The sequence below is a fragment of the Asterias rubens genome, chromosome 6 (assembly GCF_902459465.1).
Source record: "Asterias rubens chromosome 6, eAstRub1.3, whole genome shotgun sequence".
Lineage (NCBI taxonomy): Eukaryota > Metazoa > Echinodermata > Asteroidea > Forcipulatida > Asteriidae > Asterias > Asterias rubens.
This window is the reverse complement of record NC_047067.1, coordinates 7,816,845-7,841,662: the sequence shown is the minus strand read 5'-3', so window position 1 is coordinate 7,841,662 and position 24,818 is coordinate 7,816,845. Positions and strand designations below refer to the sequence as shown.

At 38.3% G+C, this 24,818-nt stretch overlaps 1 protein-coding gene across 1 annotated transcript; it reads left to right on the top strand.

Moving 5' to 3' along the window:
* On the top strand, positions 1-24,750 carry LOC117291324 (titin-like). Its single transcript, XM_033772966.1, has 34 exons — positions 1-791; positions 987-1,063; positions 2,026-2,192; positions 2,541-2,597; positions 2,849-3,180; positions 3,659-3,755; positions 4,200-4,466; positions 5,704-6,036; positions 6,720-6,999; positions 7,461-7,644; positions 7,997-8,111; positions 9,977-10,246; positions 10,891-11,163; positions 11,753-12,016; positions 12,474-12,734; positions 13,072-13,338; positions 13,810-14,082; positions 14,685-14,951; positions 15,382-15,675; positions 16,225-16,527; positions 17,092-17,394; positions 18,610-18,776; positions 19,338-19,473; positions 20,054-20,356; positions 20,905-21,207; positions 21,348-21,650; positions 21,804-22,106; positions 22,193-22,495; positions 22,615-22,917; positions 23,026-23,328; positions 23,464-23,766; positions 23,886-24,188; positions 24,286-24,619; positions 24,741-24,750. Exons 1-34 carry the CDS (start codon positions 78-80, stop codon positions 24,748-24,750), a joined length of 8,772 nt encoding a protein of 2,923 aa, XP_033628857.1. The 5' UTR covers positions 1-77.
* The last annotated feature ends 68 nt before the right edge of the window (positions 24,751-24,818 follow it).

Below are 24,818 nucleotides of genomic sequence, written 5' to 3'. Positions count from 1 at the left end.
ATACCTGCTACATCAAGAACCCTCTTGGAGAGCAAAGTTCTTCAGTGAGTCTTAAAGTGACAGAGAGGCCGATAGAAATGCCTGAGGAAGAAGCACCAGCTGAGGAGTTGGAAGAGGTGCGCCCAGAAATCTTACAACCGGAAGAAACCACTCCAGAAGTTATCTCTGTTGAGGAAGTCAAACCTGAAGAAGTCACCCCTGAGTTTGTCCCAGAGGAGGAGGTATCTGAGAAGAAGCCTGCTTTCACTGTGAGCTCTGAAGAAGAAGTAACTAAATCGTTGAAAGCACGTGTATCAGTAAAAGGAGTGACTGAAGAAGAAGTTGACACAGCCGTTACAGCCAAGTTCAAACCTCGATCAGAAGAGGAGGTTGAAGTACAAGCTAAGTTCAGGAAGCCAAGAGATGAAGCTGTTGAAGAAGAGGAGATTGAGTATGTTATCCAGTCAGCTCCAGAGATGTTGGAAACTCTTGAAGAGGAGCAGTTGGAGACGGCTGTCACAAAGATTGTCCCTCACCCAGGAGATGAAGCCGACGTACTTACAACCCAAGAGGTTACTCCAGTGGAAGCAATTCCAAAACTCGAGGAGGTCTTGGATGTCTCAAAGAAGAAGCCAGAGAAAGTCCGAGGAATGGCTGAGAAGGAAGTTGTTCCTGAGAATCTGGAAGACACTGAAGAGATTCCTGAAGTCATTACTGAGAAGCTTGAAGCTGTCAAGACTGTTGTGGAGAAAGAGGAGAAGGCTGAAGAACTCCCTGTCGCACCAGTCATCACCCACAAACTCAAGGACAAGGTATGATGACACCAAATTAATTTGCTTTCACTGCAGTTTAAAAGCCACAGTATTAGTCAGTGACTCATAAAGGAAGGATTCAGATCACTGACTTAAAAAGAGACGGCTGTATTTTTGGAGAACTATAATTTTGTTCTCTCATTTATAAAATCAAATTATTTTTTTTATTTTTTCTTAATTGTTTTCATAATGCAGAATGTCAAGGAAGGATCTCCCTTGAAACTCACATGTACCGTGACTGGTCAACCAAAGCCAGATGTACAATGGTTCAGGTAAGTGTTTTTGTTTTCTTCACAGTTTCACAAGAAAGCATAGCAAGACAAATTGGTGAAACACTGAGTCTATCGGTTCTTCTCAGAACTGCCAATCACTCAAAAGAGATCTAACTTTATGGTGTTACCGCAAATTTCTTAAGTTTCTTATGTTCTTCTTCATAATAGGATCTGAAGAGAATATCTTGTAGTTCTTGAAACATCAAGTCAAAAGTGTCTTAAAAAAAATAGCAATTTCCATTATTTATGTGGAAGGTTATGAGAAAATTAATGGATTTTTGGTAAAGATATACAGTTAACAACAGATCACAAAATGACGTATTAGAAATACTATTTAGTAACACCTTTTAAGTGCTTTTGCAAGATTATACTTGAGATTATTCTTATGTTCTTCTTCATAATAGGATCTGAAGAGAATATCTTGTAGTTCTTGAAACATCAAGTCAAAAGTGTCTTAAAAAAAATAGCAATTTCCATTATTTATGTGGAAGGTTATGAGAAAATTAATGGATTTTTGGTAAAGATATACAGTTAACAACAGATCACAAAATGACGTATTAGAAATACTATTTAGTAACACCTTTTAAGTGCTTTTGCAAGATTATACTTGAGATTATTCTTATGTTCTTCTTCATAATAGGATCTGAAGAGAATATCTTGTAGTTCTTGAAACATCAAGTCAAAAGTGTCTTTAAAAAAATAGCAATTTCCATTATTTATGTGGAAGGTTATGAGAAAATTAATGGATTTTTGGTAAAGATATACAGTTAACAAAATGACGTATTAGATATACTATTTAGTAACACCTTTTAAGTGCTTTTGCAAGATTATACTTGAGATTATGGCATGGCCGATGACAACCAAACCAGCACCCTCACCAAAAGTGATGTCATTTACCTGTATTTACTTAGTATAAAAGCACTCAAGTTTACAACATCCTTGTTTTCACTCTAAAAACTTAGGGATGAGAAACTCTTGAGGCCTTCAAGTGACGTCATTCAGACATTTGAAGCGGACACAGCCGTCCTGTCCTTGCCTAAACCCAAACCACGGGATGCTGGGGAGTACAAGTGTGTCGTCATCAACCCAACTGGAGAAGACTTCTGCACAGCCAAAATCTCCGTTCAAGGTTTGCTTTAAAATCATTGGAACCAATTGACTTTAGATTCTGCAAACTTATTTGATTACTTACTTCATAGAGACAATACCAATTGTAATGCAAAATGTTCAGTACCCCACCCAGGCATTCCTTTATTTGTGAATTGGAGAGACAAATAAGTAAAATCAATTACTCTTCCATGACTTTGTATTTTATGGTCTGCTGCTGCCCTTGCTATTTTGTAAAGCCTTGCTATTTTGAAAATCATCAATTAACATTTTCCTTCCTCCTGTGATAAAAGGTGCTTCTTTTTGGAATATTCGCAGATGTAATACTTTTGTACATATTGTCATAAACATTTGAAATGCCCTTTTACAGAAGTAAAGAAAGCTCCAAGATTTGAAGAGAAACCAACAGTGCCCAGTACTCCTGAAGGTAAGCTAGTATGAACATTCAATTTCTTTTTGTTTTTAACTTATTTAACTGTGGCAATGAGTTCAATTTCCAAGAAGCGTTGGGTTTTTTTAATAATGAATTTCATGAGAGTTGTAAATAAATGAAGATCAAAATCAATTCACTGTTTGAAATACCCGTACCAACTACTTTGTATATTTCATATATATATTGTGCTTTCACCCTGCACTTCTTATTGATGCTAATTATTTTGCTTTATATCTGTTACACAGGTACAGATGCTGTCTTCCGATGCAAGGTCGAAGGTTTCCCCAAGCCCGATGTCTCCTGGAGCAAGGGCTGGAAGCAGATCACACCCGGAGCTAAGATCTCAGTCAGCTTTGATGAAAGCACAGAGGAGAGTGTCCTAACTATCAAGGATGTCAAACCCAACGATGCTGGCAAGTACACTTGCAAGCTGAAGAGCCCCATGGGTGAGGATAAGGCAGATGTGAGTCTGGTTGTATCCCCAAAACCTAAAGAGGAAGCCCCAACTCCTGAGAAGGCTCCTGAGAAGGCAGAGGTGAAGGTGGAGAAGATGCCGGAAGAAAAAGCCAAACCAATGGTAAGATATCATTCTTTTTCTTTAATAGAGCTACCTGCCTCTAGCTATCGGGCAATCTTGGTGGTCTAGTTGTTAAGACACTTCTCTAGAATGGCCATTTCCAAAAAAAAAACGATTAATTTATTTATCTGTCCATATGATCAATTTATCACTGGAATAAATGCACGAAGGGTTAGGGTACTTCACCACAAAATCTTTTCAAAACAAAGACATTTTTTAGAGACACTGGAGTAGATTTGTTTCAGATCTCCAGAAATATTCACCACAGAGACTAGGATAAAATGTTAGGAGCAGACTGGCACCAAATGTGCAACAATTTATTAGGGGGCACATCTGTCAGAGTTTCCATTTGCCTCATTCTAAAACAAGTTCCTTGTCAGCACTCTGCAAAAAAAAAATGCATTGTCGTCATGTAAATTGAAACCAGTTTTAAAAACATTGAAATAATTAATATTTTATTTGTATTTTCTTGCATCAGCCTGTTGAAGAGGTTAAACCTGAATTTACAGAAGTTACTCCAGAGAAGATAGTTCCTGTCACCAAGCCCAAGGAGGAAGCTGCACCAGTTGTAGAAGGTATTTAAACAACAATCTTTATATCTATCAATCTTTTTGCAACAAAATTCCCATTAGTTTTCAAAAGAAAATTGTAAAATGAGCGGTACATGTACATGTATTATAAATGAAAAGGATCACATAGGATTCAGTGTGTTCACCCGCTTTTGAACTCTTTTCAGCAGTTAAGTTGTCATATTGACCATTTTACAGCATGCAGTTTTCTGACATGCAATTATCCTGGCCCGTTCTTTCAATCTGAAAGAACTTGACTCCCAAAATGGCTGAAATTTCACTAGAAGATATTAGCCAGTGTGTCGTTAGACAGTATACAGCTAGAGTAAGCATCCAGCACCAGCAACAAAGTCCAGCTTACTTAAAAGTACTGACTTGTTGGAAAATAACTGGTGGTATGCACTTGTTGAGCATGAATATCTTAGTTGCATATTTCTTTCCTTACTCCAGGGCCAGCCAAGTTTGTTGTGAAACCGGGAGGATTTGTAGAGTCCATTGAAAACGAGGAAGCCCTCATCCTATATGAGGTCTCTGATGATGTCACTGATGTCAAATGGCTAAGAGATGGCAAGGAGATTGAAGAAGGCGATAAGTTTGTCTTCAAGAAAGATGGCCGACGTCGCTCGTTGCTGATCAAAGACACTGGCCTTGAAGACAAAGCAAAGTACGAGTGTTTGCTTCCAGATGACAAGGCATCAACGAAACTCTTCGTGAAAGGTAAGTCTGAATCAAAATAGCATTACAGATTCGTGCTTAAAATTTCTCTTTGTCGGATTCAGGGTAGCTGACTACTCATTCAAAATTTGACAATTGTTTTTGAATGTTAGCAAATTTGCAAAACTACAAAATCATGCATATAATTTGTCTCTGCAAAAAAATAGTTAATGACCTGACGTTTTGCAACAGCTAATTCTATTTTCTCATAGTTTTTCTCTATCAGATAAAACATGCAATCATTCAAAATGTGACAATTGTTTTTGAATGTTGGCAAACTTGTGTTTGAAATTTATTTATACCTTGTAATAAGAAAATAATGGACAAAAGTATTTGTGTCAAAACTTTAAGGCAGTGGACACTATTGGTAATTACTCAAAATAATCATTAGCATAAAACCTTTCTTAGTGACAAGTAATAGGGAGAGGTTGATGGTATAAGACATTGTGAGAAACGGCACTCTCTGAAGTGCCATAGTTTCCGAGAAAGAAGTAATTTTCCACGAATTTGATTTCAAGACCTCAGATTTAGAACTTGAGGTCTCGAAATCAACCATCCAAACGCACACACCTTCGTGTGACAAGGGTGTTTTTTTTTTCATTCATATCTCGCAAGTTTGATGACCGATTGAGCTCAAATTTTCACAGGTTTGTTACTTTATGTATATGTTGAGATACACCAGCTGTGAAGACTAGTCTTTGACAATTACCAATAGTGTCCACTGCCTTTAAGTGCAAGTTTTTTTCCTAACATATCCTAGCAAATTTAAAGAATCAACAACTTTCCAAATTTAACATCTATTACATAACTTTCCATTGATTGCTTAAAGGGAAGGTACACATTTGGTTATTACTCAAAACAAATATTAACTTAAAAACTGACTTGGTAACGAGCATCGGATAGCTGTTGATAGTATGAAACATTGTGGGAAACGACTCCCTCTGAAGTAACATGGTTTTTGAGAAAGAGGTAATTTCTCACTAAAATAATAAAAGACTTCTAGCCAGAAGTCTTTTATTCCTATCTGAAAGCACACAAATTCGTCCAACAAGGGTGTTTTTCTCTCATCATTTTTTTCGCAACTTCGATGACCAATTGAGCCCAAATTTTCACAGGTTTGTTATTTTATGCGTATGTTTAGATACACCAAGTGAGAAGACTGGTCTTTGACAAATATTACCAAACGTGTACCTTGCCTTTAAATGTTGTATATTCAAACAATTAATTTTTAATTTTATAGAAACTGTTCACATCGTGGAAATCCCAGAGGAGTCCACCATCAAGGAATCCGAGACCAGCACCCTAGAGGTCAAATTCAACAAAGATGTCTCTCGCAAGAAGGTGGTCTGGTTCCACAATGGCAAGGAACTGAAGTCTAGCAAGAAATACAAGATCGTACGCAAGGGTTTCAGCGCCCTTCTGACTATCAATGATGTGAAGCCTCAGGATGCTGGAGACTACACGGTGAAGGTGGAAGAGGCAAAGGGATTGATTCCACTAGTGGTGGAGGAGAAGCCCAAGCCAAACCCACCCATCTTTGTACAGGTGCCAAAGGCTCTGGATGTAACGGAAGGTAAAATTAAAATAAATATGACGGCTATCATCCCAACTCAATAAAAACAGAACTTTTTAAAGTTTAACAACATTTTCCTCATTGAATGCAAAACACTCGGCAATTATGATGTTGATCCTCTGAAAATGATATCCTGTTTTCAAGAGAAGGTACAAAAACTATGCAACACCCTTTTCCCGCATAGTGACATCACAGAATGTTTGTTTGTTTTTTGTTACAGTCAGTTGTCATGCTCTTGATGTAAACTAAATTTTATGCATGCATTCTGTAAATCGCCTTTTATTATTTCTTCTAATAACATTGTGGATGTCATTTAGCTAGTTTTTTCTATGAGATTTTGTGTTGTTAAAAATATTCATCTTATCAAGCTACATTGTGTACATGTATAATCAGATTTATTGGTTTCTGTCTTCAGAAATAACTTCAAATGATGTCATTTGGGGTTAAATCAGAATTAAGTCTCATAATACAGATGTAGTCCCACATCTTGCAGGAAATACTGTATGTAACAGCGCCAGGAGCGGCACTGAGTGACTGACATGTTCGCTATATAGAAGCCACAATTATATGATTATTAAGTTGCATAAAAATGAACGCCAGCTTGGAGCCAGAATTAAGACAAAATTTGCACTGTCAGAAGCTTTTTCTAACCAAATCCTGTTCCACACCAATCCTGATTACAGGCGAAACAGCCACATTCCGCTTCAAGGCAACCGGCACCCCCTACCCAACAATACAGTGGTTCAAGGGATGGCGTGAGGTCACATCAAGTGATGAGTTCACCATTGATTACGACAAAGAGACGGACGAGCACACCTTTACCATTCACAATGTCGGCAGCAAGGATTCGGGCAAGTACCACGTCCAGCTTACCAGCGATACCGGCAAGAATAAATACGGCGTCTCGCTTATGGTTCAGGAAAGACCAGCGGATGAGGTTCCATTTAGTGTGCCACTGAAAAGGTTAGACTGTGCAATGCTTTAAAAAAAAAAAAAAAATTGTTGAGGTGTTTAAAAATAATTTAACAAAAGGTGTGAATTCAACAAATCAAGTTTGTTCAATTAATAACAATTCTTTTTGCTGTTAATTTTTTTGTTTGATTTCCAATGACAGGAAAAGCCTCCACTCTTTTACAGTAACCTTGGGTTGTTGTTTTCATTGAAAGTACAAGGTCCTGATTGCAAAAATGTTTTTCTATAAGAATATTAATTATTAATTTTTGTTGTTGGGTATCCATCCTCAATTATAGCTGTATACCTTAAAAGGAATGGTTTGTACTTCCTAAATTATGAAAGCCAAGTAAATTTCCTACGAGCCATTTTTGTGTACAGGTATGTTTCACTTTTTTCAGATGACCATCCTAAAAGACAAACAAATTTTCCTAAAAGCAACTTTGATTGTTTTTGTTTTTTCTCTCTCTCAGACGACCATCCCAAATATTAAGAGAGGCTGAAGAAATCGATGTTATGGCACTTCTTCAAGGTGCGGAACCCAAAGATTATGAGAAAATCTTGCGCGAAGCTGGTGTCTATGATTTCCGTGCCATCCTCAAACACTTGAAGATGATGCAAAAGCAGATGGAGATAGAGGAGGAGCCAGAGTTCTTAGTGAGTTTTTCTCAATTAATGTGCCGTAATTTCTTGCATATAAGGAGCTCGGGGGGTTGGGGGGATTTAAGACTAGTCTTAAAGAGTTAAGACTAGTCTTATCTCTAACTCTACCTTACTTGTGTAGGACTAACAGCCTTAAGGGAACCTGACTGGTCAAATTTTAAACAATTTTGTGGTTGAACAAAGAATTGTTTACTATAGCCTTGAACGTGGGACTTCTTGATTAACATGCTGGCGCTCTACCAACTGAGCTATCTAGCAATTATGTGGCGGTCTCCCTATTTCGTCAATATCTTTGTTATGGGGTGCCAGCCAGAAGCCATTGGTAAAAATTTGCTTTTATTTGCAGGAATTGGAGCATGAAGAAGTTGAGGAGTTGGAAGCCATGAAGATTGAATCTCCAATGTTCACAGCTCAACCTACTGAGCAGACTGTCTTGAGTCGCACCTCTGAACCACCCAAAGGTACAGTCAACTCCTTGTGTCATTTGCTGAGATTACTTGCTCACAGATGCATCAATCAATGATCTATTCCACTAAAAAGACAATGAAATTCCTTTTATTTGAGAAAAATCGGTTTGTGTATCAGCTCAACATTGAGTCAGCACCATGTGGACAATTTATTCAACATAAATGATAATTAAAAAGAAACTTTAAAACATTGCTGTTTTAAAAATGATTCCTATTTTGTTACAATCAACCAATGTGAATAGAATCTGATTATTTTTACCTCCTAATCGTATATCAATTAAGGAGAAAACTTGACAATCTATTAATATTTTACATGCAAGAAATACATCATTAAGATTTAAAAACGATATTGTAAATTGTATGGTGAGGTGAACAGTTTTTTTAAATTGTTGACCCGCTTCTATTTATGTTGTTTTCTCAGTTTGCAGTGTGTGAAATTCGCTGAGTGAACAAGCTTCCTAAATAAAAACAATAACAACAACAATTATAATTTTAAATATAATCTTATACAGCACATGTCCCAGTAACAAAATTGATGCAACATTGTCATCCTCGGTCATCATACTTAAAACTTTCCTAGAACTTTCTTTACACTCTACTGATTGTATGTGTACCAGCAAAAAGGGAGTTTAATTCACAAAAGTATAATCAGTATTAAAAGCAGTGGACAGCATTGTGAGAAACGGCTCCCTCTGAAATTTTAGAAGTTGACGTCTCGAAATCAACCATCTAAAAGCACACAACTTTGTGCGACAAGGGTGTTTTTTCTTTCATTATTATCTCGCAACTTAGACGACCAATTGTGCTTAAATGTTCACAGGTTTGTTAGTTTATGCATATGTTGAGAAACACCCAGTGAGAAGACTGGTCTTTGACAATTACCAATAGTGTCCAGTGTCTTTAAGAGTGCCAAATAAGAAGGGTAATCATGGACAAGTGTCTAACTCAAGAATACATGCATCATGACCAACCAGGCTTTTAAATACAAAACATTAACAAATTAGATTTGAGGTAAACATTTGTTAACGTGTAATGCACTTAAAACAAACGGCACTATCACTTGAACCAGGCAGTTACGTCACCTGTTCACACACGTTTTTCACACTTGCACACTCACTGCACAATATAGATTCACATTGAGTGATTTCCTCAGTTCACATTTTAAGAAATAATTGAGTGCATTAGCTGCCCAGTCTGTAGGGGGAAAAAAAATGCTGCAAGGCAAGTCCAAGTAGAAAATGGGTAGTTTTGGAAGGAAAGCAGGCATAACCATTTCTAATGTTTTAAACTTCTAGAATTAATAAAACAGCACAATGTATGTTAAGCACTTTAATATTAAAATTTGCTTTTTGCTGTGAAACTGTTTGATGTGGCAGTCCTGTCAGCAGCTTAATATTCAACTAAGCACTGCAGTGATGAGCGAAATGGCACCGCATGTGATTCAGGCACTGTACCCAGAACCGCCTTGAACTGACACTGCTTGGCATAATGATGAACCCTGCTCCACCCAGCACCAATTTGGCATTATGATGTAACAAGATTTATCCATCACCAACCACGCTTTGCCTAATGATGTACTCGGCTTCAGCTAGCACCTACTTCTGTTTGAAATAATGATGTGCTCGGCTTTTCTTCGCACCAACTGCTGTCTGACATCATGATTTTCCTTGCTTACCCAATACCTACATGTACTACCATTGATTTACTGTTCGGCATGATGATGCACCCAGCTTTGCCCGTCACTCTCTACTGTTTGGCATCTACTTCACCCAGTTCCACCCACCCAAGCACCACTCGTCATTAAAATGCTTTTGCCAAGCAGTTTTATCAATACCAAAGTGTCCGTTGATACTCAACAGAGGAGTTTGAATTTGTGGAGGAGTTGGCCCCAGTGAAAGTTTCACCCAGTGAGACCGCAGAGCTCATTTGCACCGTCTCCAGCGATGAGGCCAAGGTGAAGTGGTTCTGCGGAGACGAAGAGATTGTCGTTGATGATGAGAAGTACAAGATGAAGAAAGCACAGAGGAGACACTCCTTGATCATCACTGACATCACAGCGGAAGACGCAGGGGAATACAAGTGTGCTGTCGGAGAGAAATTAACCGCCACAATACTCACAGTAACTTCAGGTATTGAGGGGTCTGTCATCTGGCTTGAGATTGTCTCAGTATGCCGACGAGTGCATTCTTGAATATCAACATTGCTTCATTATTTTCTTTCCACAGAGTAGCTTCTTAATACACTGGGTATCTTTTTACTATCCTGGTTTATTCTGGTCTCTACTTTTCTCATACAAAAAAATGTTTGTCAACCCTCCTGTATAAACACAGTTTTGTCCCATTTTTTAGACTCTGTTTTTTTATTGTCATCCACACTAGTTGTAAGTAATACACGAATGTGAAGCAAGGACGTCTTGCTCTGTTGAAACACCTGTACACTCTGTGTACATTCGTTTGTTTACGTTCTAATGAAACTCAGCAAGCAACAGAGTAACTTTTTGGAAATCAACCCCTCAAGTAGCCCAAGATATGTTTTCATGCACTGTAAAGCCCGTTTCATACTTCCTGCGAATGCGAAGCGAATTTTGACGTCACATGGCCGTTTTTTAAAGAGAATGTTTCCCAGGGGTTGATTACGACTCAGCTGTTGAGAATAATTCGTTGTGAATTTGTGACATCAAAGTTCGCTTGGCATTCGCATTCGCAGGAAGTATGAACCGGGCTTAAGGTTATTAACACCATACTGAATTCCTTTGATAATTTTTCCCATTCAGAAATGCCAGATATCCTGACTGATCTACAGAGCAAGAAAGTGGAAGAGGCTGAAGATGTAGAGTTTACCTGTGAGCTGACCGAAGACCTACCGGATGACCTCGAGGTCACCTGGTTCAAAGATGGAGAGGAGATCACAACGAGCGACAGGCTGGAAGTGAAGACTGAAGGGAGGAGATTGTCACTGGTTGTTCATGATTTGAAAGTGGAGGACCAGGCAGACTACACAGTGGTTGTTGGAGAGAGGCGATCTTCCGCAACACTTCAAGTAGAAGGTAATGACTATCTGGGAAGTTTTCCCATTTGAGATTGGACCAAAGCTCTACCAATTAAAGACTAATTTTTAACAATAAACTTTTTCAAGAACTTTTGGGCTGAACAAAGAAAATTTACTATGAAGGGACGTTTGAACCTATTACTTTAGGTTTATTTGTCATTGCATAGCTAAATGTGGCAGTATTTGGTCAAAATTTTTATTCCAGGGGTATCAAACAAAGGTAAACTGTTAACACTTTATAAAAGCCTAAAGCTCCTTAAGTACCATGTCTAGTATTAACAACCTGCAGGATGAATGAAACAATAGATGATCCGCCTAAATTTCAACCTTAAAGATTGTAATAAAATATTGAACTTTAAGCTTTGTCTTTTTGTTTGTTTGATGAGCATTAACACAAAAAGTTTAACTTGAGAATCTATATCAATGTTTAATCTCTCTTCATTCAGCTTAAAAATATGTTCTGCTTCTTAAAGATTGTAAAAAAGGTTGAACTTCAAGATTTTTAATTGTATTTGTATGGGTATTAACTTTTTTTAATATTTTAGTTGCGAAACTTTATTAAACATGTTTATTCATTCTTCATTCAGCTTTTGCCATCACTGCTCCCCTTAAAGACACCACAGCAACCGAATTCGATGACACCACCACCTTGGAGTTCACAGTCTCCAACGAGAAGGCCGTAGTGACCTGGCTCAAGGATGGTGAGAAGATCGAAGTCGGTCCAAAGTATGAGATCAAAGAGGATGGGAAGAAACGAGTGCTCGTCCTCCATGATATCTCACCCGACGATGAAGGGAACTTCAGCTGTGTGGTCGGCGACTCAGAGTCCGTGGCCACACTGAATGTTGAAGGTTGGTTCAGTTAACTCTATCTTTTCAGTTTCTTGATGATTTTTTAAATTTTTTTGGGGGGCGTGGAAGGTGAAAGTTGCGTCATGAAAAAATTCTATCCTTAAGTGACTCATAAAAAAAACATGCATATTCTTCCTCATATTGAATTTCCAAATTCTGCTTCTTCATTTACCGTGGAAAGTAAAATTTGCCTGCTCAAAGCTCACTTGCTTTCAAATTTGAAATTGTTGAAACATTTTACAGATTAATGAACTCTACAAAATTTCTTTTGTAAAAGGTTATATAATGACCAGACATGTATACTTGTAAGAAAAGAGTCAAGTAGAATAAAGTGAAAAGAGAGAGGCAGAGATACATTTAAAAATATATATATATGCCTACATTTTTGTATCTACATTGGTTTGTAGATCTTTATCCTTAGTTAATTTTCCTTCCAACTTCAAATTGTCTTTTGCAGCCACCAAATTTACCAAACCATTGACAGAAACAGAAGCCACACAAAAAGAGACAGTCACACTGACGTGTGAAATCTCACACGACAAGGGTGTCGTCAAGTGGCTGAAAGATGGTAAGGATCTCCCAGATAGTCCGAGATACAAGACGACCTCCGAGGGCAAGATTCGCTCTTTAGTGATTGAGGATGTCAAGTTGGATGAAGAGGGAGAGTATACGTGTGTGATTGGCGACAACAAATCTACGGCTGGACTCTTTGTCGAGCGTAAGTGGTGTCCATTATTTTTTGAAGCTATAGGATGTGAATGGAAAAGGCATTTGCAAAAGTTGTGTACATACTGACTTCCTTAAAACGAGTTTAGGCAAAATTGTGGTATAACGTTTGGTGTCAACTCTACTAAAAGTATGACATTTTTGTAAGGCAGATTTAACATTTATAAATTCTTTAACTCAATTCAATTTTTATTTTCCATAAAAAATTTGCTTGAAATTTGCTTTAAATGGCAGAAAGTGTATGTTGCCTCTCATTGATTAAAGTCAAAGTAGTTTTTCAAATTTTAATAATGAATTGAAATTAGATTTTTTGTTGTGTTTTCCTACAGCGCTACCAGTTGAGTTCCTTACTGAATTAAAACCACTCAAAGTGGCAGAAAAACAAACTGCCGAATTCGTTTGTGAAATCTCGGACGAGAATGCCGAAGTGACCTGGATGCGTGACGGCCAGCCCATTGAAGAAAGCGACAAGTTCCTGATCGTCAAGCGAGGGCTGGAGCGTCGTCTCTCTGTCACAAATGCTGATGTTCCGGATGGGGCTACGTATTCTTGCATGGTTGGAGATCGAAGAACATCTGCTGACCTCCTTGTTGATGGTGAGTGTATATATATATTGATGAGTGTGTACAGAGATGCCAACTCTCCCTCATTCTGCAGAAAAATCCCTGAAAAAAACAAAATCTTTCCAGGTTCCAGTTAAAAAAATCATCCTGATTATGGAAATTGTTTCCCTATGATGTTGTATGTAATTCTAAATATTTTCCTGATTGTTGTACAAAATCTCCCTGATTTCAAAATGAAAACGTTGGCAGCACTGTGTGTTGCGTAGTACAGGCATTCAATATTCCAACATCATTGTTACAAAATCAAATAGTAAGAGAAAAACTTCAATTGACTTTTTTATAGGTGAAATTTTGATTTCAGTAAAAAAAAACCCAGATGGACAAGCAAGTTGTGGATGACTTTAATTGACTTAAGCAAATATTGCAAAAGATCATTCTTAACATGGGTGAATTCCTTAATAAGCAAGACTGGATTTTTCTTTCAACCACTTTTCAATGAATCAGAAGCTGAGCCAGAAATCACCGTCTCCATGCAAAATGTCAAGGTCACTGAGAACCAAGAGGCAGTCTTTGCCTGCGAGCTCGACAAGGACACACCTGACGTTTTTTGGCTTAAGAACGGCTTGAAGATTGATGAAGAAGATGACACCAAGTTTGAAGTCAAACGCCAGGGTCGCAAGCACTCGCTAATTGTCAAAGATATTGGGCTGGATGATGCTGCAGCATACACCTGTGTTGTTGGTCGGAGACAGAGCACTGCATCTCTGACTGTAGATGGTAATAAAACCACTGCACTTACATACTGGTTCTCCTTGTGCCCAAAATTCTTAGTTTGTTTTAACAAAGTAACTCCTTTATAAAAATCAATGTTCATAAGGGCCTTACATAATGGAAAGCTTGATTAAGCGCACTAAACAAGAAGCTATAAGAAGTTTAAAATAATGTTCTCATCAATTTTGAGAAAAAAGGAAGTACATAAGAGAAATATTTCACACATTTATAATAAAAATGAAAAGCAAACCTTGATTATAAACATAAGCCATCCAACGTTGTTTGCATGAGACAGGATTATCAAGAATGAAGTGCTTAAAATAATAAATTATTAATAAATGAAATGATGTATAACTTGTTGATCCTATAAGCTAAAGTAAAAGTCCCGTCCGATTTTCTACCTTCCACCAAGGTAGTAGTTAAAGAAAGGACAATTAGAAATCCCCCCAAATCTGAAAAATCTACTCCGTGGTAGTAGAATATATAGACATTTTTTCTAAAGAACAAACTCTACCTGCCAAGTAGATATACACATGGTGTTACCGCAAACCAAATATATATTGTTATTTTTGGATTTGAAAACAAAATACACCTTTGTTTTTCCACAGAAAAACCGGTGGAATTTGTCCAGCCTCTGGAGGAGATCCACTCTAGTCCTGGTGACACAGCAACCTTTGAGTGTGAACTCAACAAGGATAACGTCACCGTAGTCTGGCTGAGAAATGGTAAAGAGATCAAGCCAAGCAAACACTTTGAGATTAAGAAGGAGGGCGCTAAGCACCGAATGATCGTCAAGAGTGTTCAGTTTGATGATGATGCAGAGTACACAGTGAAAGTTAAGAATGAGGAGTCAACATCTCATCTCACTGTACAAGGTACATAATGACAAATCTTAAGATATCACTTCATTCAATGGGATTGGAAGCTGTATGAAAGTCTATGTACCAACCAAATTGAGTTTACACTTGTAAATTTTTTGTTCAGGCTTCTTTGTTCACACTTTTTTTCGTGACTTAGTTTTAAGTAGGAGTGCATGTTTATTGTAATGTGAAATGTCAGAGTCTTGAGCAATTTTCATTATCGTTAAGATTCAGAACACAATGATGGTATTCCCTCAACAACCTGACTCTGGTTTGTTGAACTTTGTCTGACAGATTTGTTGAGTCACAGAGAAGAAATGTGCTTCCAATAAAAGCCACATATGCCATATTTAGCAATAGTAAGGTTACCATTTTAGGCCGAATCTGTTGTACTTTACCAAGGCAAAGAAATATTTGAAATGTTTTATTTTTTATCAATATTTAGCTCCACCAAAGATTGAGATCGAAACCAAGTATTTGACAGTCACTGTCAAAGCTGGTAGCAAGATCACTGTAGAAGGCCTTGTCATCGGGTCACCGATAGCATCCACAACCTGGTCAAGAAACGACACGGAGCTCAAGCCAGACAAACGCATTACCATAACAACTGATAACAACATCAGGGCTAAGGTCAAACTAACCATTGATAAGTCAGAGAGGACAGACCTCGGCGAGTATACCATCATTGCAGTCAATGACTTTGGTTCAGATACAGTTATCGTCAAGGTGATCGTTCTTGGTGAGTACAAGAAATTAACTTTAATTATTTGGTAATTGTGGCATCCAGTGTGACGATATGATTACAGTGGTAACTAATTATATTAATAACAAGTGGCAACTTATTCTTCCCAGGAGCCTAAGTTAAATGGTCTGTATAAGTTTGGTTAAAAACCCTGAAAATAAATGTCAATAAAAACTTACATGATAAGAAGTACATCAGCTTTGGGGTGTGTAATGCATTTTGAGAATCATTTCACTTTAAGTACTGCGGTTATGGAAAAATATATCACTTTTTATTCCAAAATTTTTATTAGTTACCATATATCAAGACTAAAATCTTATACGAACCCTGCTCCATATATATAAATTTCAAAACTGCAAATATAATTTGGTTATTATAAGACGTGAATTTTTGTTATTACTAACCAGAGTTCAGGTTATTTCCCAGTTGAATCTTCCAACTTGAAGTGTAATGTAGAAAAGTTTGATGAAAGACAATGTTTTGTTCTGCAATGACCCGAATCAGATCTGTGTTTTCATTATCTGTTCTTATTTTTTCCCCAAACAGACAAGCCCCAGCCACCGACCAACCTAAGTGTGACCGCCATTACACCTGAGACAATCTCTCTCTCCTGGGGACCTCCAGAAGATGACGGCGGTAGCCCAATCACTCAGTACATCATCGAAAAGAGGGATATGAAACGAAACACGTGGTCTAAAGCGGGCACGACGAAGTCTGATCAGCTGGAGTTCACCGTCACTAAGCTTCTGGAAAAGAATGAGTATCTTTTCAGGGTCAGTGCAGTGAATGAGCACGGACAGAGTGAACCGAGAGAGATGGGGGCTCCTGTTGTTGCCAAGCATCAATTTGGTAAGATTTGTTTTATGTTCCCTTTCTGGATTTATTCCTTCTATCTTTTCGAAGTTGTTGTCATGCTTCCTGAGTTAGTTGATTGTGTTTTGATTATATTTTTGTTTGGTTAAATTGTTTTGTTACCCCTTTCTCATAAAAGTGCATTTCATTTGAACTTGTTGAAACATTATTGTTGCCAATGAAAGCATACCATATACCAATCATACTCATAACAAAGCATGAATCTAATGAAATTTCAGTTTACATTATTTTTTTCTTAAAAGACCTCTATCAGCCTTTAACTGACACCAACAAGTATTCATTCATTTCTAAGTTGCAGAATCTTTACTTTATTTTCACTTCATCTCCTCTGACGTTATGAGTTATTCTTTCATTCCTTGTTTATTTCTAGTTATAAATAATCTTCTTTCTCCAACTGGAGACTTTTGTCTTGTAATAATGAATCCATTCTCATGTTAACTTCCTTAACAACTTTGAAAAATATCAGTTTATATTCATTCATTATTCCTGTCATCTTTTATCATTGCTTGTCATCTTCACTCACACTTCCATTTCTAACAGACGTTCCCTACCCTCCCGCCAAGCCCAACGTCTCCGATATCGACAGAACCCAAATGACCATCACCTGGTCTCCTCCCGAGTTTGACGGAGGTAGCAAGGTCACTGGTTATGTTCTGGAGAGATTGGAAGTTGGTCGTGATCGCTGGGTCAAAGTTCACAAGAGCCCGCTGACTGATACATCTTTCACTTGTACTGACTTGATTGAGGGAAAGGAGTATACTTTCCGAGTTAGTGCGGAGAATAAAGCGGGTTTGAGTAAACCAAGTGAGCCATCGGACACTCACATGGCTAAGCCACCATATGGTGAGATCTTGTGTTATCAGGCATGATATCTTTCTACTTAAGTCTGTTTTCTGATTTTTTTCCCCTTCAGAAACATCAGTAAAACTGTTATTCATAAATACCCCAGACAGTATCTCTACTCCTATTGTTGGAGAGCGCGTCACGTGGGGGTGTTTAAACCTTTGATAATGACCAACTGGGGCTGTTTATAACAAGCTGGCTTCCGCGTGTCTGGTGCGCAAGATTTTCAGGCAGAACGCAATTCATAGCTATAGTAACAGCGCATAATCTAAGCGTGCACGTACACACAACCCATGCGCATCAAACAGATTTTTCACAAAGTTTTGGAATTTTTTTTTTCAATTGTTAAAGTGTCTATAACTGTATTTTTTTACATTTTTAACAAAAGGGCATTTATGAATGGGAATAAGAGAGTAGTGACTTGTTCTTAAACGTCCATTTAAAACCTTGCAGCGTTGTTGCCGTGCGATAAAGGCTCTCGCCTTCGGCTCGGGCCTTTATCACGTGGCCGCCGACCCTGCCGGCTTTAAACGCTGTTGAAGAACTCGTCGCTACCCCTTTATTCCCTTATTAATAACGCCTGAAAAGTAGGTCAGCCCTTGTACTTGATAAAATCTTCCTATTTTTTTCCAAGGATCAAATATAAAGCCTCTATTAAACTACACTCAGGGAAATCCTGAACTCTTTGAAAGGGTGGTAGCGATCCAATTACTTTGCAAACGGCTCTTTTTTTTTTTTTTTTTTTTTTAAACAGTACTGCTTTTGGTTTGTTATATATTTTGTTTTTAGTTGGAGAGGGCAGTTTGGGAAAGCAGACTCGCTAGATCTGAATCTGCTTTTGAAACTCTTAAGAAATATCTGGAAATCTTTGCCTTTAGAACTTTTAACTACAAAGTTTATATCAAAAAATCTTGTAAATTTGGGCACATTTTCTTTACCTTTAATGTTGGGAAGACACTACATACTAGTAGGGTTCGATTTTTATAGAGCAAAATAATTTATGTGTAAATAGAGTACCGTATGCCAGGTTCTAAATTTGAGTAGTTATATGGAAGGTGAATTAGATTTCTTGCACTTGAACAATTCATTTTAGGTTTTCATGGATTGAGCACTTTTTTAGTCCTGCTCACTGCTTATAACCTTTGTTTATAAATAACATGGTGACCATTTTTGCAGTACAAATAGTGAAGGGAATCCTTTCTATTCTTGTTTTAGATGTACCAGGGGCGCCCAGTAAACCCATACCAGAGAATGTGGATTCTACAACTATCTCTATTACATGGAACCCGCCTGAATCTGATGGTGGCTCCCCTGTGACTGGATACATCATTGAAAGATGTGATGTCAGCCGTGGTCGCTGGGTCAGAGCCAACCGAGAAAAAGTGAGGACTTGCTCTTTAAATATAACTACATCTGCAAACAAAGACAACTTTCAAATTGCTCCCCAAAATAATCTTCTTAAAAAAGTACTTGATTTTTATGTTTTTTCAAAAATTAATATTCTTTATCCACGATGCAAATTTAACATCTATTATATAACTATTTTCCCATCAAATCATACTTTTTATTTTTTCTAGTGATTTGAAGTTTATCTTTGTTCTTGATTATACTTCGAACTTAAGATCTTCAATATCGTATTGCAGTTCTTCAAAATGTCTTCTGGGTTTACACAGTATATTGGGTTGTACCTCATTTTTTGAGATGTTGATCGCGCTGCTAGGATTCTAACTGCATCCGGGCAATCTTGGCGGTCTAGTTGGTGTGACTCTGCTTTAGAATTGCAAAGGTAATGGGTTCGAGTCCCACCTGAGTGATATGCTTGTGATTTTTTTCTTTCACAGAACTCTGGAAAGTACTGAGTATATATTGCCAACACACATCGGTGTACATGTATATGGGTTAAACCAAAATTAATAAACATTACTTTTGTTTCTTTTTTCTAGGTGACGGAGCTCACTTTCAAAGTCACCGATCTGATTGAAGGAAACAGCTTTCAGTTCAGGGTGTCTGCAGAGAATCTAGCTGGAGTGGGTAACCCCAGTGAACCCTCTGATACAATCGTTGCTAAACTGCCATTTGGTAAGTAACCTTCATGTAACCTCGCAAGTTCATATCCTTTTTAAGTAGATCACATTGTTGATATTAAAACATAACCTAAAACACTCTTCAATAGCCAACGTCTTTTCTGCCTCGTGTTGGTTGGAAAACATGAAGAAGAAGAAAAGTTTTGAAGAAGAAAAGAATAGTACAAAAGGTTGACATGAGGATAATATATTTAGAAGGGCTTTGCTATTTTCTTTTTTTTATATGGGATTTGAGGCATTGCATGATGAGGTATCAATATATATTTGGTTTGTGGTAACATGTGTGTATCTACTTGCTAGGTAGATTTTGTTCTATAGAGAACTGTCTTGCTTTGTATTTTACTTCCCCGGAGTAGATTTTTAGAATTCGGGAAACTTCTCAGCTCTAAAAGTTCTAAAAGTGAGTTGAGTTTCTCAAAGTATGTTATTTCTTGCAAGTAAAAACCAAGGATACCTCAGTTAGGTAGCTGAATCAACTTCAGCATGTAAGATTTGGTAAGTGGAGATGTTGTCCATGTTCCAGAAACCCTGTCATTAACTTCTACTTGTTTATGATTTAAATCCTCTATTTTTAGATGTTCCAGGACCACCGGAAAGACCTTCCACTAGCGACATAGACAGCACTCGCATCACGGTCACCTGGTCACCACCAAGTGTTGATGGCGGCAGTCCAGTCACTGGCTACATTCTTGAACGCAAGGAGAAGACCTCCACGAGATGGACAAAAGTAAACAAGGAACCTGTATCAGAGACAACACTGAAAGTGAAAGACCTGATTGAAGGCAATGAGTATGAGTTCCATGTGGCTGCTGTCAACAAGGCTGGGACAGGCCCATTCAGTGAACCATCTGAGCCAAGGATCACCAAGCCTCCATATGGTAAGTCTACCAAGTATGAGTGGTCTTGTTTTCCTAACAAAAATAATAGAGAAAAGCACTTTTTGTTTCGGTCGTAGATTTTGTGCATGTCGTGGGCTAATTTCAATCTAGAATTATAACCGATATGTGAGTGACAACTTGCTGAGACAGAGCAGTATTTCATTTGAAAATATTTCTCAGAAAAAAATTGTAGAACATCCATGAAAGTTTTGTATTCTGATTGATCCACTAGCCACAAAGTGAAGGTTAAACAAAACAGTTGTATACAAACATTTTAAAACTAAATTGATCCAAAACATTTAACAATAAACAAATTAACATTTAATCAATTTGTGGAAAAACACCATTCAAATTGAATTGAGTTTCTCAAAATGTTAATCAAAATTAGGGGACATTAAATTCACTTGAAAAGGAGTTAAATCAAAGTTGAATTATCCTATTGATTTTATGTTTGTACATATTTGTATTGTATTGTATTCTCAAAGTTACTCAACATGTTCTGTTCTTGACAAAAAATATGACTTCCATTTTATTTTTATTTTTTGCAGACGTCCCAGGTGCCCCAGAGAAACCTACAGTCAGTGACATTGACAGCAGTAAAATGACTGTCACCTGGACAGAGCCATCTGATGATGGCGGAAGTCCAGTTACTGGCTACATCCTGGAACGCAAAGAGAAAACTGCCACTAGGTGGACAAAGGTCACTAAGCAGCCAATCTCTGAGACAACATTGATAGCGAGAGATCTGGTTGAAGGCAAGGAGTATGAGTTCCATGTGGCCGCAGTCAACAAGGCTGGGACGGGTCCATTTAGTGAGCCATCTGAACTTGCGAAAGCAAAGAGACCATATGGTAAGTTTTTGTTTCAATCTTCAACTCTAGTAAGCACTCAGAGAAAACAACTTGATATTTCCTTTTGATGAAATTTAGACGGTAATGTGTAAAATTATAGTTGGAATTTTCATGCATTACAATAATATTTTCCTTTCCAGATGTTCCTGGGCCTCCGGATGCCCCAACAGTCAGCGACATTGACAGCACTCTCATGACAGTGACATGGACAACACCCTCTGTTGATGGTGGTAGTCCTATCACAGGCTATATCCTCGAGCGCAAGGAGAAAACTGCAACCAGATGGATAAAGGTGACCAAGGAACCCGTTACAGAGATGACACTGATTGTGAAAGATCTTGTTGAAAGCAACGAGTATGAATACCATGTTGCTGCTGTGAACAAAGCTGGAACGGGTCCATTCAGCAAGCCATCTGAACCAACTAAAGCCAAGCCTCCTTATGGTAATTTAATCCATTTGAAAAAAATTCTTTTAAAAGTTTTTTTTATTAAAATTGGCTCATTGGAATGAAGCACCAACTACCCATAAGTATTTTTTTTCTGAGAAATGTGAAGCTTTGTATGTAATGGCTTGATCTTTTACCTTTTGTAAATAGATGTACCAGAAGCTCCGGGTAAACCGGAAGTCACATCAGTAGACAGTACACAGATCACTGTTTCGTGGACACCTCCAGAATTTGACGGCGGAAGTCCAATAACTGGATATATCATTGAGAAGAAAGAAACTTCTTCCACAAGATGGACAAAGGTTGTTAGAGACTCAGTTTCTGACACAACACTTACAGTGAGAGACTTGATTGAAGGCAAGGAATATGAGTTCCATGTAGCTGCAATCAACAAAGCTGGGACGGGTCCATTCAGTGAACCATCTGAGCCTAGGATCACCAAGCCTCCATATGGTAAGATGAACACCGTTTACACAAGAAAGAACTGCACATTTTCCAAAGCTCTTGTTACTAAACTTGTTGTCAACAAATATTTTCAGATGTTCCTGAAGCCCCTGGAAAGCCTGAAGTTATGGCAGTTGATAGCAAACAAATTACCATCTCATGGACACCTCCTGAGTCTGATGGTGGAAGTCCAGTCACTGGCTACATCATTGAAAAGAAAGAGACAACCTCAACAAGATGGGTTAAGGCTGTAAGAGACACAGTTAGTGAGACTGAATTGATCGTGAAAGACCTGATTGAAGGCAAGGAGTATGAGTTCCGTGTGGCTGCAGTCAACAAGGCTGGGACGGGTCCATTCAGTGAACCATCTGAGCCAAGAATCACCAAACCTCCATATGGTAAGTTTATCATTTTAAAGGCGTCTTTCTCACTTTTTGTTTGTATTTTCAAACCTTATTCTTTCAACGATTTGGTTTATTAAGTTAAGTTAAAACTAGTTATGTTCTTTAATGACTAGATGTACCTGAAGCCCCCGGTAAGCCTGATGTCACAGCTGTTGATAGCAAACAGATCACTCTATCCTGGTCACCTCCTAAGTCTGATGGTGGCAGTCCAGTTACTGGCTACATCATTGAGAAGAAAGAGACCACCTCAACGAAATGGGCAAAAGCTTACAGAGACTCGGTTACAGAGACTTCTCTTGTTGTAAAGGATCTGATCGAGGGTAAAGAGTATGTGTTCCGTGTGGCTGCAATCAACAAGGCAGGAACAGGTCCATTCAGTGAACCGTCTGAGCCCAAGATCACCAAGCCTCAATTTGGTGAGAATCATAATATACATAGTGTTTATCATTTAGCATTTGTGCTAAACCATTTGCTGACTTTGTTGTACTTCTCGCTTTCTTTAACGATCTATTCTTGTTCATTAGATGTTCCAGAGGCACCAAGCAAGCCTGAAGTCACAGCTGTTGAGCGCACCCAGATAACCATCTCGTGGTCACCTCCAAAATCTGATGGTGGTAGTCCAGTCACTGGCTACATCATTGAGAAGAAAGAAACTTCTTCCACAAGATGGACAAAAGCTGTTAGAGACTCAGTTAGTGAGACTGAACTGACAGTGAAAGATCTGATCGAAGGCAAGGAGTATGAGTTCCGTGTGGCTGCAGTCAACAAGGCTGGGACTGGTCCATTCAGTGAACCATCTGAGCCAAGGATCACCAAGCCTCCTTATGGTAACCTATTGAAAAATATTTGTTAGAAGGTCTTTTTATTTCATTAATTTAAAGTATTTTTATACTATGGATCTTTTTGTTGAAGCTTATGCGTCAGGGAGTGTGTCTCATTTTTTCTGTTTGTTCCCCTCTTAGATGTCCCAGAAGCACCCTCCAAGCCTGAGGTCACAGCAGTCGATCGCAAGCAGATTACCATCTCATGGTCACCCCCTGAATCAGACGGTGGAAGTCCAGTCACTGGCTACATCATTGAGAAGAAGGAGACATCTTCTACAAGATGGACAAAGGCTGTTAGAGACTTGGTCACTGAGACTACATTAACTGTGAGAGATCTGATTGAAGGCAAGGAGTATGAGTTCCGTGTAGCTGCTGTTAACAAGGCAGGAACAGGTCCATTCAGTGAACCATCTGAGCCACGAATCACAAAACCACCATATGGTAAATAAATCTCTCATAAATTTAAGTTCTATTTCCACCTGATTCATTTGTATTTGAATACTTTTCTGTATAGAGAAGATTGTTTGGTATTAAAATCGTTAAACTTGTGTTCAATTCAGATGTACCAGAAGCCCCTGGCAAGCCTGAAGTCACAGCTGTTGATAGCAAACAGATCACTATAACTTGGACACCTCCCAAGTCTGATGGTGGAAGTCCAATTACCGGCTACATCATTGAAAAGAAAGAGACTTCTTCCACAAGGTGGACACAAGCTGTAAAAGACTCAGTTACAGAGACTTCTTTTACTGTGAAGGATTTGATTGAGGGCAAAGAGTATGTATTCCATGTTGCTGCTGTTAACAAAGCTGGAACAAGTCCATTCAGTGAACCATCTGAGCCCAAGATCACCAAGCCGCCATATGGTAAGATTCACATCTATGTTTTTGTTGATATTCTGTCCATTCTTTGTGTTCAACATTGGCTGAATTGTGTTAAACTATTTTTATTTTTGTTCATTAGACGTGCCAGAGGCACCAAGTAAGCCTGAAGTCACAGCTGTTGACCGCACCAAGATAACCATCTCTTGGTCACCTCCAAAATCCGACGGTGGCAGTCCGATAACTGGCTACATTATAGAGAAGAAGGAGACTTCTTCCACAAGATGGACAAAGGCTGTAAGAGACTCAGTTTCTGACACAACACTGACAGTGAAAGATCTGATCGAAGGCAAGGAGTATGAGTTCCGTGTGGCTGCAGTCAACAAGGCTGGAACAGGTCCATTCAGTGAACCATCTGAGCCAAGAATAACTAAGCCACCTTATGGTAAATATTATCCAAGTGATGATTGTAAAAGGCAATTTCCAAATAAGGATTTGTATTGGTTATTTTCAATACCCAAAAGAAGTATTCAAGGCTATTCAATGACACAAAGCAAGTTTTATTGAATGTGTCTTTTTTATTCACTGTCCCTCTAGATGTTCCTGAGGCACCAGGCAAGCCTGAGGTCACAGCAGTTAATAGCAAACAGATAACCATCTCCTGGTCACCTCCCA

Excerpts from the sequence above, each read along its gene's own strand:
- LOC117291324 (XM_033772966.1), top strand. The coding sequence starts at position 78 with ATGCCTGAGGAAGAAGCACCAGCTGAGGAGTTGGAAGAGGTGCGCCCA. Across the intron at positions 17,395-18,609 it reads CATGGCTAAGCCACCATATG|ATGTACCAGGGGCGCCCAGT; the intron begins GTGAGATCTTGT and ends TTCTTGTTTTAG. Across the intron at positions 19,474-20,053 it reads CGTTGCTAAACTGCCATTTG|ATGTTCCAGGACCACCGGAA; the intron begins GTAAGTAACCTT and ends CTCTATTTTTAG.